Source organism: Triticum aestivum, chromosome 1D (genome assembly GCF_018294505.1).
Source record: "Triticum aestivum cultivar Chinese Spring chromosome 1D, IWGSC CS RefSeq v2.1, whole genome shotgun sequence".
Taxonomy (NCBI): domain Eukaryota; kingdom Viridiplantae; phylum Streptophyta; class Magnoliopsida; order Poales; family Poaceae; genus Triticum; species Triticum aestivum.
In genome coordinates this window covers 464,467,301-464,483,312 of record NC_057796.1, presented here as the reverse complement: position 1 = coordinate 464,483,312, position 16,012 = coordinate 464,467,301, and the positions used below count along the sequence as shown (strand labels likewise).

At 43.2% G+C, this 16,012-nt stretch overlaps 2 protein-coding genes and 1 non-coding gene across 3 annotated transcripts; 1 reads left to right on the top strand and 2 right to left on the bottom strand.

Annotated features, from left to right (window-relative positions):
• Positions 1–3,254: 3,254 nt before the first annotated feature.
• LOC123160735 (uncharacterized) lies at positions 3,255–4,238 on the bottom strand. The gene is made up of 3 exons (XM_044578583.1): positions 3,691–4,238; positions 3,413–3,577; positions 3,255–3,320 (listed from the first exon to the last, which is right to left on the bottom strand). Exons 1-3 carry the CDS (start codon positions 4,198–4,200, stop codon positions 3,255–3,257), a joined length of 741 nt encoding a protein of 246 aa, XP_044434518.1. The 5' UTR covers positions 4,201–4,238.
• Positions 4,239–5,499: 1,261 nt separating this feature from the next.
• Positions 5,500–11,306, bottom strand: LOC123182998 (asparagine synthetase [glutamine-hydrolyzing] 2). Its single transcript, XM_044595717.1, has 15 exons — positions 11,125–11,306; positions 10,955–11,052; positions 9,747–9,885; positions 9,408–9,503; positions 9,114–9,255; positions 8,096–8,191; positions 7,842–7,936; positions 7,521–7,682; positions 7,264–7,344; positions 6,964–7,185; positions 6,731–6,865; positions 6,551–6,631; positions 6,376–6,462; positions 6,144–6,251; positions 5,500–6,029 (listed from the first exon to the last, which is right to left on the bottom strand). The coding sequence occupies exons 2-15, from the start codon at positions 11,032–11,034 to the stop codon at positions 5,778–5,780; spliced, it is 1,776 nt and encodes a 591-aa protein (XP_044451652.1). The 5' UTR covers positions 11,035–11,052; positions 11,125–11,306; the 3' UTR covers positions 5,500–5,777.
• A 2,457-nt stretch (positions 11,307–13,763) lies between these two features.
• TRNAD-GUC (transfer RNA aspartic acid (anticodon GUC)) lies at positions 13,764–13,835 on the top strand. The gene has a single exon. It is a non-coding gene; the product is annotated as a tRNA-Asp (tRNA).
• Positions 13,836–16,012: the final 2,177 nt, after the last annotated feature.

The following is a 16,012-nucleotide window of genomic DNA, read 5'->3' as shown; positions in this document are numbered from 1 at the left end:
TAAATAAGATGAGCGCAGAGCAAGGCTCTCAACAATTTCTATGATGGATTTAAGTTTGGCCCGACCATCAGAGAGAATGTCTGACAAATCTACATTCTTAAGTTGGAAAGAATTTCTCACTGAGATTTTTGTCAGGATACCATCATAGTAAAAGGAGCGGAGATTTGGGGCATCAATCTCTACTACCCATAGCATATTGCAATATGTGAATCTTATGTATTTGAGTTGTTCTGTTGTATAGGCTATTCGCAAGCAAATTATCCCACTACAAAAGGAAATGTCCAGCCGCTCTAGGACGGAACATTTTGAGAGCAAGAGACCCAATCCTTCCTCTGTAATGCGTACAAGAGACATATGTAAACATGTCAACCTTATCAAGAGGCCGAGTCACAACGTGGGGTGAAAAGCACAACTGGAGAGGTGGAGAGACTGGATGGAACTTGCAGCTTCCTCATCAAACAAGACATCATACGAGAACTTGTATTCTTCCTTCATGAGTAAAGGCATTGCCAATTCAAGTTCTTTGATCCCAGGCTTGACTGTGATTTGGAACCACCTGTCGAGGCAGGAGTCTTTGATGCTGCCATAAGAGGCAAATATAAGCTGAAGTTTAAGTTTAAGTGTCTCAACCTTAACCACATGCTTGTGATGCTGCCATAAGACACAAACATAAAGTTAAGTTTAAGTTGAAGTGTTACATTAATCATTCATTTATTATTGCCATGACCACGTTGATGATGCTTGTTGTCTCCATGCTCGAGTAAACCTCTTAGTTCTTGGGGATATGAAGAAACCCTAGTATGTGTATGAGCTGAACATCAACGGATACGTGATTCCCTTTTGTGTTTATCTTAATATTTTTCATGATGTCGTGTGTTAGTCAACCACAAAACATTTGCTTTTATGAACATGAAGGATGTTACTATCCAAGTGAAGCGAGGAGCGGAGGTACAATGGTGACAAAAGCTATCTCCCTCCTTGAGACCTCATTGACCTTGTATAAGGGAATAACAAAGACCGGCCATTAGCCACGTCCATGGGGAAACCCTAATCATCATTGTCGTAACCAGAATATGGAGAGTAACGATGATGACGTGGTGTGATATGTGGCTGATGCATGTATGCACACATTTGTATTTGGCTTCGCTTACTTATAAGAATATATGAAGTGAATTATTTATCTAAACCTAGAATTATGCATTCGCATAATTACACTACATACTAGCAGTGAATCTAGATTCCCTGAGGACGCCTTACCTTATTGTTGATTTCAGCGTTTCCATTACTCTCTTGTTCTTTTACTCTTTACTTGAAAACTTAGTTTTCAGTCAACATCCTCATAATAATTCAACTTTCGTATCCGCTTTTGCTTTGGACCCCAACTAACTTGCAGGCACAATCGAATAACCGTACAAGAGATAAGGACCGTTTCCTATGCTCCATGTAGGATCTGACATTTTTACTTCGAAAATGCTACAACTAAAACTTTATGCACTTGTAGAACATCATAGTGTGGGAGGAAGAAGGAAGATGAGGAAGAAGATAAATAGTGGTTGCGCAATCTTGGTTGTTGGATGGAGATCTAATGGCCAATAAAAAATGACTTGCACCAAAAAAAACGTCCGACTTACACATTTTTTCGATAAAGGATGGATTTAATTGACTTAAAATGTAGCATCAAGAGGATACAAACTCAATGAGCGCAGACCCCGCCTTTGCATAGCTAATATGCACCTGGCCAACACAACGCACGCACACAAAAACACGTCAGCAAATACCAAAGTCACATAAAACCAAAGAAACTTGTAGGCGATGCTTAGACAAAGTCTGATAAGCATCTAACTGTGTTATTAGTCGAGGCATTTAGTCACCGTTTAGCAGTTCAAATAAGCACTCACTCCATCTCATAATATAAGAGCATTTTTTACACTACACTAGTATCAAAAAACACGCTTATATTATCAGACGGAGGGAGTAGACAGATAGACGTTGTGAAATAGCCGCCTAATTTGGAGAACGCGCTTATATTATCAGACGGAGGGAGTAGATAGATAGACGTGAAATAACCGCCTAATTTGGAGGCTTTTCCTATGATAAACGCTGAGTGTGAGCGGCTCTAGGAGGAGTACGAGGCTAAAGGGTATACCACTTACAAGGCAGAGGTCACCGACGGCGACGAGGAAGACACGCCTCCTGGTCCTAGAGGGTGAGCACGGAGAAGGCACCGCTCGGGAGTAGCTAAGCGTGGGGGATGCAGTATCAGGAAATAGGAAGAGAAATTAAGGCTAAGTTTCACAAACCTGTGGTTAAACAGTCATTTTTTTTCCATAAACCTAGAGTTTCTTGTATCATGAGCAATCTGATGTCCATCCGCAGACCACCTCATCAATGCACGCATTGGGCCAATTCTCAAATTGGTAGGGTGTGTTTTTGAAAAATCATTGCTACCGAAATTCCTTACCTTGCTTTTTTTTAGTAATGCTTTATTTGTCTGGACTTTTCACATCCTTCAGTAAAGCTAGAACGCTTACTACAGAAGTGCCAGTAGTAGAGATGAAGTATGATGTGCTCCACTCCATGGATTCTTTTTTTCCCAATGAACTGGCGCATGCTCCATAAGTAAAGGCGAAGTAGAGATAACCTAACCGGTGCGCTGGGCGTCGACTCATGAGCAAGACGTGGTTCCAGGGATTTGAGACACAATGATCAACATGAGTAAGTAACTTGACGGTTTACGATACTTTCCTTTCCTAATCTCTTCGTCCCGGCGCAACAAATAGTGGAATCAGATGGATCATTTGAAGTGATCTGTCATTGTACGATAGTTGGCCAGGTTCGATCCCGCAAAGGCGTTCTGCCCATTTTTCTCTTTTGCCCGTTATTTGATCGAGGCGATCTGCATCTAATAGATGCAACAGTAAGCTAACCTTTTGCCACTTAGTCAAAGCGATGCAGGCAGCAAGTCATAGTCAGAGGCAAGGAGGGAACTTGGATGCCTTGAACTGCCCAAAGCTTTATTCTGGAGTGAAAATCTTGTTTGTGCTATCGAAAAATACATGTTTAGTGCTACTCACATGAAACATGTGAATACAGATGGAATTCTCCCTAATCTAAAACCAACATCTACGAGTCGGCGGTATGGCATCGACTACATGGTTCTAGTACCTCGAACTGAACATCCATTGGAACTCTCCCAGCGATGTACCGACCCGCAACCTCCATGCCTCCACGAGCTAGCGCGAGATATGTCTTGCTCATTGGCAGGCACTGGCCATTCTTGGTTGAGGCGGGGCATCAGGCCTAATGGCACCCTCCTCTACCTGCATATACATTAGTGTCATTGTTCCAACAGAAAAAATGCAACACACTAATTTTCATGGACAACTTCTGAGGGTTATACCTAGTGACTTACCCGCAGGATGAAAGAATCCAAGATAGGACAAGCATCAAGAAAATAAACCAGAGAAAAGATGTCATGGCTTTTGGGGAAGGCCCTTGCTTCACAGCGGAGGGCGATCTCCATGTTCTTGAGGTGGGGGAACTTGGAGGGCAGCATTGGAATTGGGAAATTGACGTTCTGAAGGACAGACCCCAAGATTAATCATGCATTCTTCCAACAGAGATGCGTTGTATACATACATTTAACTGTGCAGTAATATGGTCATTAAGATGTTAAACCAAAAAATATACCTCTAAATAAGATGAGCGCAGGGTAAGGCTCTCAACATTTCCTATGATGGATGGAAGCCTGGCGCGAGCATCAGAGAGAGCGCCTAACAAATCTACATTCTTAAGTTGGGAAGAATTTGTCACCGAGATCTCTGTCAGGAACCCAACACAGTGAAAGGAGCAGAGATTTGGGGCATCAATCTGTACTACCTGCAGCTTCGTGCAATATGAAACACTTATGTATTTGAGCTGCTGCATTGTAGATGCTACTCGCAAGCAAATTATCCCACTGCAATGGGAGATTTCCAACCGCTCCAGAACGGAACACTTTGAGAGCAAGAGCAATAATCCTTCCTCTGTAATGCGTACCAGAGACAAATGTAAACATGTCAATCTTCTCAAGTGGCCAAGTGACGACGTGGGGTGAAAAGCGCAGCTGGAGAGGCGGAGAGACTGGATCGAACTTGCAGCTGCCTCATCAGACAAGACGGCACACGGGAAGTTGTATTCTTCCTCCATGTGTAAAGGCATTGCCCATTCAAGTTCTTTGATCGCCTTGTTGTCGGCGCGACGATGCACTATTTGTTTCCGCAGACCGGGCCTCTTGTCCACAATCTGCAATTCGGCGCGGCTTGTAAGCATGTAGTAGTGTCACTTTTTCTCATGCAATTCAGTTTTGTAAGAGAGGACTATGAACTCCCTTGAGCAATAAAAAGATGAAAAACACTTGTCGGTGAAAACTTGAACAAAGACTCAGTCAGGTTACAGGAAGCGGCAGTGGATGATCTGGAATTTGCTAGAGCAGCTAGGTTTTCTGAGAGATTGTTTACTGCGGTGCCGGACGGGAATGAATTTTGGATCTTACAGGGCTGAACTGATCGATTGAACCTCCTCCCAAAAAACAATTGGAGGCACGACGAGATCGACGATTTTCGCCTACAGCAGAAGAACCGAGATGCGTTGGAGAGTACAGATACATACTTGCATGAGAAGGTGCAGGGAGTGGCGTGAGGACGGCGGCGACATGGGTCGCCGTGGAGCGGGACGGTGGTGGTGGGAGGTGCCGACGAGAGGGGGAGTTGGACATGGCGATCTCGATCGCCTGAGCATACACTTGGGGAAGCCTCGGTTATGTCCAAGTTATCGTTTCCCTTCTCAGCTAGCTAGCTCCAATCAATGAAAATCTTCGACTTCTTAAGATGCAATCTGGTGGCATACATGGTACTCTTCTTTCCCTTATTTTATAGTATTTCTCTAAAGATTGTAAATGACATGGCTATTGTTTGAGAAATAAAGTCTTTATGCTGTCCAAAAATAATAATAATTCACCAAGTCTCGGAGCGTACATAGCTTTAAAAAAAATGAAAAGACACCCAAAGGGCACCTAACTTTAAATTTTAAGCTTTGTTATGTCTTTTTGCCAAATCTCTGATTGGTGATCTTGTCCACGGTGCAGAACCTGGCTGTGGTTGGAATTTCATTTTTGTATCAGCCTTTTTTTCACTAAAATCGTTTACTTGAACATCCCATGGTACAACAAAAAGTTTTACCAATTTCATGCAATTTAATTCACGTTAATTACACTTTCACGGCAAGCATAGTTGACACAAGATGAGATTGAATAAAAACCACGTTGAATGCTAACTGCTGAGTACAGCCCAAACTTGATATTTCGTATATGACTGATAGTTGTATGTGCATGTCACTGATTTTGAAAATTTTCACAACATTTTAGATGAGGGTTCTTTCAGACTTGGGAGTGCCGGAAGTACCACCAAAATAGAAGTTGATGGTGCTAACCTGGGCAACATAGAAAGATAACCGAATCCAGAAACCAACATGGGAATTTATTAATGAAACTTTGCAGTTTGCAAACTAAACGTTGAGCAACTCAAGGATGGCACAACCATGGTGAAATATTTACAATGCGATGCTCGCCACATACACAAACTTAGTACATACATGCGAAAGCAAAACATTACGACAAAGCATCAAGCAAAATAGAGGAAAGCAATTTCTACACTGAGTGGCTGAAGCTGCAAGGAAGCTAGAATTAAACTAAGCGACAACATTTTCTCAAGCATTTCATGAAACCATGGAATGGAAGGTTAAACAGCAGCTGCTGGAACAGCGCTTTTGACTAGGGTGCTCTCTCCGTGGGCTGGTGGATGGAAGGCGTTCTCCAAGACGGGGTCAACCGATGCAGGGGCCTTTTCTTCTTCATATGCCGCGTCATGCACACCGAGAGCAGCACGGCCAGACGGGTCGAGGAGCTTTGACCAGGCGGCGTCCCATTCAACAGCTTTTGCGGTGCTGCATGCAACGCTGGGGCCTCCAGGCACCGTTAGCCTAGCAGCATTCTGCACAATTGAATTGTTAGTCAAGTGGAGAGCAGGCATTCATTTTTTTACCATGCAAATGAAATAGCTTGGAAATATCATGATGAAAGTAAATGCTGGTTGTAGCTTCTGGACCTTGGGATAAAACTTCTCAAATACTGTCCTATAATAGTAGGCTTCTTTTGTTGTGGGTGTGTTTTCAGGGTAAACAAAGCTAGCGTTCGTCATCATGGAATCCGACACCTGAACATGAATGGGAGAAAACGTCAATTCTCTAATGGGGGTAAAGTAATACGAAACCATCGCAAGTTGAATGAATAAACAAGTGCCAACTTATGAATGGTTTGACAAAGAAAAGATGGCATACATGTGCATTAGCATGGTCCTTCAATCCATCAATCCAACTGTACCCAACCCCATCGCTGAACTGTTCTTTTTGCCTGTAAAGAATGTGCTGTTCACAGAAAATAAATCTTCCTTATGAGCATAACAGAGCAAATATAATAAGTTAATAACAAAACAAAAAGATGAACTTCTCCAACCTTGGGTAAATAGGGCTTCTTCTCATCATCAAATGCATTACGCAGGACCCATTTCTCGATCCGGCCAAGATCACGCCTTATCTTTTTTTTTTCAAGAAGACAAATATAAGATGATGATGCTAGTTAAAATAAATGAATAGAGCTAGAGTGATTTGTGTATTATTGCAAGAAATTACATACCATCTTACATTCCGGATCCAGGTCCATTGCTACATTGATGAAGTTTTTGTCGAGGAATGGAACACGAGCCTCGAGACCCCAGGCAGAAGTTGCTTTGTTCGCTCTCAAACAATCATATAAATGGAGAGCTTTTATCTAAACGCCAGGCAAAACAACTCAAATAAGTTAATCAGCTGATCATCTAAACAACTTAGCAGATATAAACCAAAAGGAGCAATGTCATCTTTAATTACCTTCCGACATGTTTCCTCATGTAATTCCTTTTTGTTTGGTGCCTTGTGAAAATAAAGATAACCACCAAATATTTCATCGGAGCCTTCACCCGAAAGAACCATCTTCACACCCAACGATTTGATTTTCCGAGACATCAGAAACATTGGGGTACTTGCTCTAATGGTCGTGACATCATATGTCTCGATGTGATAAATAACTTCTTCCAAAGCATCAATGCCCTCCTACGATTTTTTTTCAGATGAATTAATAACTTCAAAATGTCTCTTCCTCTATGCAAAGGACAAATAAAAATAACGAACCTGCACTGTGAAGTGTAATTCATGATGCACTGTGCCAAGGTAGTCAGCAACTTCCTTAGCAGCTTTAAGATCAGGAGAACCCTACAAAAAATGGAACGTGTCAGAACTTTTATCATTTTTTATCCTCTGATTATGTTACACCACTGAAAATCCCTCTTTTTTCTTGTATAAGATACTCATAAGAGCAAGAAAACAACTTGAAGTTTGAAAGATTCTCAGCAATGGAGATACACCAGTCAAAAACATTGAGAATGTACCTTCAAACCAATGCAAAAGGTGTGCAGTTTGTTTCCCCACTGCCTGGCAACTTTTGTTTCTGCCAAGTGGCGTGAAACAACAGAAGCCACCAAAGAAGAGTCAAGCCCACCAGACAAGAGAACACCAAATGGCACATCAGTCATTAGCCTCTTGATAACAGCCTGCAAATTTTACAATTCATCTAAGAAATATAGGACTAGATGATATACGCAAAGGAAACCTAGCTTATAAAATATACGTAAAGAAACTTAGCTTATAAAACATATAATTTATGCATCAAAAGGTAAAAAATGTAACAGAGAACATAAGGAAAGGCGTGCCTTCTCAAAACTCTCTCGGATGAGGAGAGGATCATAAGGGGCTGACGGAATGCTTTCTGAAAACCATGGGGGGTTGTACCACCTCCTTAGGCCACCTAGGATAAATGTTAGAAAGCAGATTAGTAGGCAAGACAAATGGATATTTACAACATACATGGTAGCTTATACTATATTTGCCTTCAGAGTTTGCAACTCTGCATTTCTAGTATAATGCCTGATGAGATCGTCAATTTGTTACAGCAAGACATTTGAACCTGTTTTGCTTGAGTACAAGTGTCCAGGGGGGAACGATATGAAGCGCTCGCAATCATCACTCAATGCTTTCATCTCAGAAGAAAACCAAACTGACCCTGGAATAACAATGAATGTACAAATTAATGCATAGTAGATTTGTAGCAGCTACTTAAAACCATATAACTGCCAAGTTGTGAAACATACAAACACTACAGTGCCTACTGTTCCAGAACTGTGTACTTGCAAATGCAGACAGCCAACCATAGTTTTCAACAGTTCACGGAACATCTCAGAATCTTTGCATAGCTAACTCCGTTGCAAATTTAACAGTCAGCTTGGCAAATATTATGTCTATCCACATCTTCCCCATCAGACGCTCTAGTTGCACATATATCATGGGCGTCATCACTACCTAGATACTTCCTTCATCCAGGTATGCAAGGCATATTTTGATTGTCTAAAGATCTGACCCAAAATTTAATCTCATGCTACATGAGCTATGTGACACAAAATTTATAGCATTAGATTCGAATAAAAAAGCTCTTTCTCTTGATTGTGATTTTTTAACTAGTAACAAATATTATAAAAAAATACGGTCAAAGATTAAACTTTTACAATCACAATACGCCTTATCAATCCGGACAGAGGGAGTAACACCTCTATATTCTAGCTATCAAATTGGAAATGGTGAGAGATACCACTCCAATTGTATAGGATGTGAGACGACGATAGATCTAGGGTTATTATCTTTTATTGTTATTCTGCAAATGAATTGGCCTTGTCCAATTCTAATCTAATGAAGTAGGCAAGCGATGATATATCTACTTCTAATCTTAACTTGAATTTAAATGAACCTACATGCAGCCTGTTTTCCACCTCCCCATGATACATTGCGTGACCGTTTAAACAGTTGAATAACCAAGCAAACCATACAGAAAGTCCAGGACAAGATAAATTTGAGAGGAAAAAGGCTATAACTACATGGTCGTGATTTTGATCAAACAGACAAGTAGCTACAAGAACATATTCCATGCGTACCATCAAGGCCCCAGCCCATGTATAAAGGACAGATGCCAATAGCGTCACGGGCAGCGATGAAGCTTTTATCACGTGTGTCAAGAAGCACAAATGAGAACATGCCATCCAACATATCCACAAATTCTTCCCCATATTCCTCATACTGTGAAAACAATAGAATTTGGAAGTACAGATGTTAACATATAAAATATAAGCACTGGAGGATGATAACATTTAGAAGTGTTGGCAGAATCCAAGTTACACAATAGGACACCAAAAGAAGCTGAACATAGAGAAATAAGAATAGAAACTTACTAGGTGAGCAATAACTTCACAATCACTACCAGTTTGGAATTTATGATGTTTCAGCTTAGCTTTCAGTTCTTCATGATTATAGATCTCCCCGTTCACCTGGAAATGTCAAACAGAATTAGTTTAGTTACGCAAATATGGTGGGTAGGTCGTGTCTCACAAGATGTATTGAGCAGAGCTCCATAGACAACATTTCCAAAATCCCATCACAAAAGTATACTACCAAATGCTAGTTACTAATAGCAGAATAGTGAGACGTAATCATGTGTTATACATCAAAATGAATCATGAAAGCACAAATAAGATAAATGAAAAAGTGCCATTCTCACTCCAGATACTGACCGTCACAACAACTGTTTTGTCCTCGTTGTACAATGGCTGGTCTCCAGATGTGGGATCAACAATAGCCAACCGCTGGTGTGCAAGATAGCAATCCTCAAAGCTGTGTATACCACTCCAATCAGGGCCTCTGTGCCGTAATCTATCAAAAATGGTAGACTGAGATCAGTGGGTGCATAAGATTTCATAAAATGAACCATGTATCACCTAAGAACATTTAAATAACAAGAAGCACACAGAGGTTTTCAGTCACTACAGTACAGAACATTTCTAATTCCAGTTTAATCTAACGCAACTTTGTGTTGAACAACAACTCTCGCTAAGCTAAAGTAAAAAAAAACCTGAAAACTGTTACCCCATGACCATGCAGTTCGTAAAGATGGAGAAGTTGCACACAGCAAGTCCTAAGACACAGCAAACTAGGTTTTGCTAACACTTGGAAAATAGTAATTTCCTAACCTATTTGTAAAAGAATTTTTCAGTAGATATAGAAGTGAAGGTTTGTACAGGTTGGTGGATAAACGACATTTGACCACAATCCCATGTTAACATCCTCGACTATCTGACTGCAATTACATAAAAGGGCAGACATTTTGCAGCATCCCAAGTAAAACGCACATTTACACGCATAATGTTGCATGGTTTTACAGATAGAATCCTATACACCTCACTACAGTGTCCTAATTCTGCAATAAAAAAAATTCTATGATTGCACATGTACACAATATGGATGGATTGCTACAAGTAATGCATTTCAATAAATCTGAAATCAATAGCATTCAGGTACATCAGCATGCACAATCACACAAGTAAAGCACATCGTTAAGCAACAAAAACTGCAACAAAAACATCACACACCACAGCTCGCTCGCAAAGAATCTTACATCCGTAAAAGGCTAACCACAATTTCGCCGGTATATCAACAATTCGCCTAACACAAACTGTACATGAATATCTCCATACTAGATAAGCCAAATGCCTTTCCATCACCAAAAAGAAAGTGACAAGTCAAATAACTAAAAATGGTAAATAAGGCGAGAACGACATGACCCGGCCAAAGTTGACCCACATCTCGCCTGCTATTCCAGTCCACACAAATCCACCGCCAACTTCAATTGTAACTCTCGGAGGCGCGCGCGCGCACAGGGACAGGCCAAGCATAAACACAGAAAGGGAGGGAGCGGAGTGAAACGGCGGGGTGGGCGTGTTACCGGCGGGAGAGCTCGATGATGCGCGAGCGCTTGGCGAGGGAGACGTCGCCGACGCCGAGGACGGCGAGGATGCCGCACATGGTGGCGGCCGGCGGGACCTGCAACGCGCGAGCTCCGAAGGTGATTTGACCACTCGCTGGACGGGATGGAAAGATAAAACAAGCCGGTACCTCAGGGCTCGGTGGACAGACGCCGCGGACGAGCGGGGCGGGGGCGGCGGCACCCCGACGAGATGGAACGGGCGACGGCGACGGCGCCGGCGGCGACGCAGGCGCGGGTGGTGGGGAGGGGTAAGGTACGGGCGGAACGGAACGGCGGCTGGGTGGTGGTAGAGAGCAGGAGGGATTTAGGTAGGGCGCGCTTGGGATTTAGGTAGGCCGCCCTACGCATCGCTTGTACCAGGCCAGGCCGCTCGCGCGGATTCGGCCCACGAAACTGCCATATACATTTTTTTTCCAACAAATGCTAGAATCTTGCCCTAAAAAAATACTAGAATCCCCTAAAAAAAACAAATGCTAGAATCTCCTAAAAAATGTTAGAAAGAGAGTGTTTGGTTTCTTTTGCTTCCCAGCAGCCGCGCCTCAACCATTCCTTTTTGGGGGAAATGCGTTGCACCGCGCTGTCGTCCATTCCCCTCCTCTCACCTCGCGGCGGACAACAACGCAAAATCCCTAGAGTTCCGTGATACGCGGCCGACGGGTGGCAAGGCGGGGGTGTGGGCTGTGGGAACCGGCGATAGCGGGTACCACATTGGGGATGGAGTCGTCGCACACGTGCGTCGAGTGAAGAGGATGAGAAGGGGAGACGCCCAGTAGTGGTGCGAGCAAGCGCGGGGGCGACGAGGTCACGACGCACTGCACATGTTACTTCACGACAACCCACCTATTTTTCCCACGAGACTCGGAGATTTTTCACAATGGGACCATGGGCATCTGCTATGGGAAGTGGGGGAAACTGAAATCTGACATCTGAATTCGTAGTTAGATAGAGTCCATCTTGTGCATGTCAAATCGAGAAATACGACGCGTTTTTTGGGGTTCCTCCGCACTGCTCATGCTAGTTTTTTTCAAGGCGCGACATGAAATCCCATAATATTTTGGAGAGAAAGAAGCTCAATCCCGAGTTCTGCTAGAGATATTTCTTTTTTGTTCTTTGTAAGGGAGAAAGAGTTTCATTTTCCAAGGTCGATAGGGAGGTTGCAGCAGCACTAGTAGTACATACTGGTGCAGGGCCAACACACCTCCATTCGTTTTTCAGTGGAATTCAGTACGACACAATTTGGCAGACAAACTGGAACAGCCATGAAGGCATTTTAAGCAAATTTCTCAAATATACACATTTTTGTGGACAATTCATTACGAAAATCAGAACACCCGTGTGACACATGTCAAGCATTTCTATGGACACACGCACGCAATGTTTCCTGAAGGGTTTTCTGTGGGTTTTTTTTTTGCATGGTAGTACGTGTCTCATTCATATCATAAAAAACAAAGTACAAGTCACGTAAAGACCGACATAACAAAATTGAAAAGATAGCAGAATATCTCTGAGCTTGACACCAACGCCCGTCACCTGCCTCCGGCACCACCACAGTAGCCACCGAAGAAAAGAATGACGAATCACCTTCTCACCCGAGCTCGACGCGGCTCCATCGCTGATATGCAGCTTTGCGGACCTCCAAGGTGGCTCACCAAAAGTGAAGCCCTTACCGTTGAACGAATCAGACCGGGGCAACACCCCAGACACGCCATCGAACTCCAGATCTAGCACCCCACCACGACTAAAACGCCGAAGGAGGAAACCATATCTGTCATCCACGAACCACGAGCCCAGCACATGCTCCGTCTTCCAGATGTCGTCAATGCAGACCACAATCTGCATCCGCTCCTGGACTACCTCCCAAGCTCCGCGCCGACACTGGAGCAAACGCCGTCGCAACGGCGGAGCCCGAGGACACAGGTCCACCACGAGGATGCCGTCGCGGCCACGCTATCCTTGCTTGAACAGACTGGTTTCCAAATCCATCCCCAACCATAGGACCGATGACCTCGTCAGGGAAGGATCCGAAGAATCTTTATTCAGCGTTGTCATCGTCGCCGCCGAAGCAAAGACGATGAACAACCTAAAAACCTAGACTACGAAAGTAAAAACGATCCACACGCGTGGATCCGGCGGCCCCCCTCACCACCGACGACTGAGGTCGCCGGCGGAGGGGAGCTGCCGTAGAGCGGCTTTGGAAGATCGGCCTCCCTTGGCGGCGGCTAGGGTTCCAGCCGCCAGGGACGAGAGGAAAACAGATTGTTTCCGAATGTTTTACTTTTCTTTTTTGCCGGGTTTTCTGTGGGTTTCATTATAGGCAATTTTCTGTATAATGTCCCGCGTTTTCTATGTCGGGTAAATCAGTAAATCCACGTTAGTCATTTTAATTTTTTTTTGTGAGATTGCTTGTTGGGAATGAATTTGAAGAGCGGATCTATTGAATCTTCCAAAAAATCAACTGGTGCACGAAGAGATCAACATTTTTTTGCCTAAAGCAGAAGAATCAAGATAGGTTGGAGAGTACGGAAACGTACTTGCGCGAGGAGCAGAGAGGCCAAGAAGCGAGAAGGCCCTGGTGATGGTGGGAGGTGCCGATGAGAAGGGGAGTTGGACATGGCGATCTCGATCGCCTGACCGCTTGCGATGCTTCAGTAACTGAAGCTCAGTTATATGTCTCAGTTTTCGCCGGATGGTTAAGTTTCCTGATCGAGCTGCTCTCGCAATATGATCTAATAATGTAAGATTTGCTAATAATTAAAAGAGCATCAAAGTCGTTGTAGTATAGTGGTAAGTATTCCCGCCTGTCACGCGGGTGACCCGGGTTCGATCCCCGGCAACGGCGATGTTCTTTTTTCATAATCATGACTTCAAATTTTTTTCACTGTATAAAAAAAAATCATACTCCTTCATCAAGAACTCGAGCTGGGGCTTTACAAGATGGCTGCTAGAAAAGCTTTACAAGATGGCTGCTAGAAAGAACCTCTCTGTCAGAGATGGGATCATGAATGAGATGTGGATGATAGAATTAATAGCGAGGCACAGTTTGGCTCTTTCATCAAGATCTGGGAGCTCGTTCTTCACTGACCTGGTCGACGGATCTGACAAAGAATTCACACAGATTGCATTATCCATGGCAAGTACAGCAATCGGGCAAAGGCTCAAGCTGACGAGAAAACCGAGCAGCATCTTCATCCACCCAATCTATAACATCACTAGTGCAGAACCGGAATTTAGCACCGGTTCGTAAGGGCTTTTAGTGCTGGTTCGTAAGGGCTTTTAGTGCCGGTTCTGCAACCGGTACTAAAGGGTAGGGATTAAAGGTTCAAGTTCCTATCCACCTAAGCCAACACATGGTAATTAGCATCCAAACTCCTATCGAATCTCTATCTATATATACCATACCCTGTCATGACCACTAGCAGCAGGAGAAATATAGGAGGAGGAGGAGGAGGAACCTTCTGTCCCTTCAAAATATTCAGTTGCACACCACCCTCTTATCATAAAAAAATTATGTTGCAATGCTACTCATTTAGGTACTTGCACTTACAATCCGTCAATGGGTCATGGAAATGCAGCCACTTGGCACAGTAATTTTGTGCACACCACACACATGTTCGCTGCCCAAGCATAAAGCATCACCTTATTCAGTTATGACATGTCACTGACCATTTGTGCTTCCTTTCTGTAACTAAATTCATGTTCCGAAACTTAGATGCTCTGATTTTTGTGTGTGTGATTTCTTGCTGTAATCAAATCCATGTTCCAATGCTTACAATTGTTCAGTACACTGCCATGGTAATGCAACATCTTTGCGCACTCGCATATGGCTGGTTACTACTGTAGAACTTAATTATTTCATGTGTCCTCGAGTTGATCCAACTTGTCTTTTCAAACTGTTGACACAAGGATCCAGGGAAGAGTGACCAGCTAACGTAGTAGTGATCGACATGGAGTATAAGATAAATCATACTCCTGTAGCAATCAGTTTCAGACATTTCTAGTACGCGTCGATACCAGCTCGAATTCTGTGCTCACACGCAAAGTCTCAAAGTTTCAAAAGGTAAAGTACATCAGCATGCTGAAAGTGTGTGACAAGTTATCACTAAATATTTCTTTTTGCGGAAAGAATTGAATCACAGTAACAAATGATCTCCTAGTCGAAAATTTGCACCACCTTTTAGAATTTTGATCACTTCACACCTCATTATAAATACATAATTCTGGCTCTTTCTCAATATCACATCTGATCGCTAGGCCATGTCCATGCCGCAGAATATCCCATCCCATCGGCAACCCAGAGATAGCCTAGTCAACTCAAGAATCACCATGGGGTTGAAAGAGCTTCTCCGTGAAGAGGAATTAAAGTGGGCGCTGCGGGCTAAGGTTCGCAAAGTTGTCCAAGGAGACGCGAACACTCAATTCTTTCACTTGATCGCTAATGGCAAGCACAGAAAGAAGAGAATTTTTCAGCTTCAACAAGATGAAGGAACGATTTTAGGATAGGATAACCTAAAATTATACATAACCGAGTACTACAAGCAGTTGTTTGGACCTCCGGAGGATAATTGTGTGTCCCTGGATGAGTCCAGGATTGAGGATGTGTCTCAACTTACTGCTGATGAGAATGATATTTTGATTGCTCCGTTTCGGAGAAAGAGGTGTTTGAAGCTATTGCGCAGATGAAAAGCAATAAGGCTCCAGGGCCGGATGGATTTCCGGCGGAGTTCTATAAAAAGTGTTGGCATATTATTAAGGGTGATTTGCTACCAACGTTCCATGATTTATTCTCTGGACAATTTCAGTTATTTCACTTGAATTTTGGAATTATAACATTGCTTCCTAAGAAAACAAGAGGCTGTGAGGATTGAGCAGTTCAGGCCGATCTGCCTCCTCAATGTTAGTTTCAAAATTTTCACCAAGGTTGGGACTAATAGGCTCACGCAGATTGCGCATTCTGTGGTGCAGCATTCCCAAACTGCTTTCATGCCGGACAGAAACATTCTAGAAGGGGTTGTGGTC

What these genes read in the sequence shown, in the direction of transcription:
- LOC123160735 (XM_044578583.1), bottom strand. Translation starts at nt 4,200, where the DNA reads ATGCCTTTACACATGGAGGAAGAATACAACTTCCCGTGTGCCGTCTTG. An exon ending in TGCGCTCATCTTATTTAGAG is followed by an intron (nt 3,578 to 3,690) that starts GTATATTTTTTG and finishes TCTGTCCTTCAG; the next exon opens with AACGTCAATTTCCCAATTCC. An exon ending in TGGATTCTTTCATCCTGCGG is followed by an intron (nt 3,321 to 3,412) that starts GTAAGTCACTAG and finishes ATGTATATGCAG; the next exon opens with GTAGAGGAGGGTGCCATTAG.
- LOC123182998 (XM_044595717.1), bottom strand. Translation starts at nt 11,034, where the DNA reads ATGTGCGGCATCCTCGCCGTCCTCGGCGTCGGCGACGTCTCCCTCGCC. An exon ending in ACAAAACAGTTGTTGTGACG is followed by an intron (nt 9,504 to 9,746) that starts GTCAGTATCTGG and finishes TGACATTTCCAG; the next exon opens with GTGAACGGGGAGATCTATAA. An exon ending in CATGGGCTGGGGCCTTGATG is followed by an intron (nt 8,192 to 9,113) that starts GTACGCATGGAA and finishes TTGTTATTCCAG; the next exon opens with GGTCAGTTTGGTTTTCTTCT.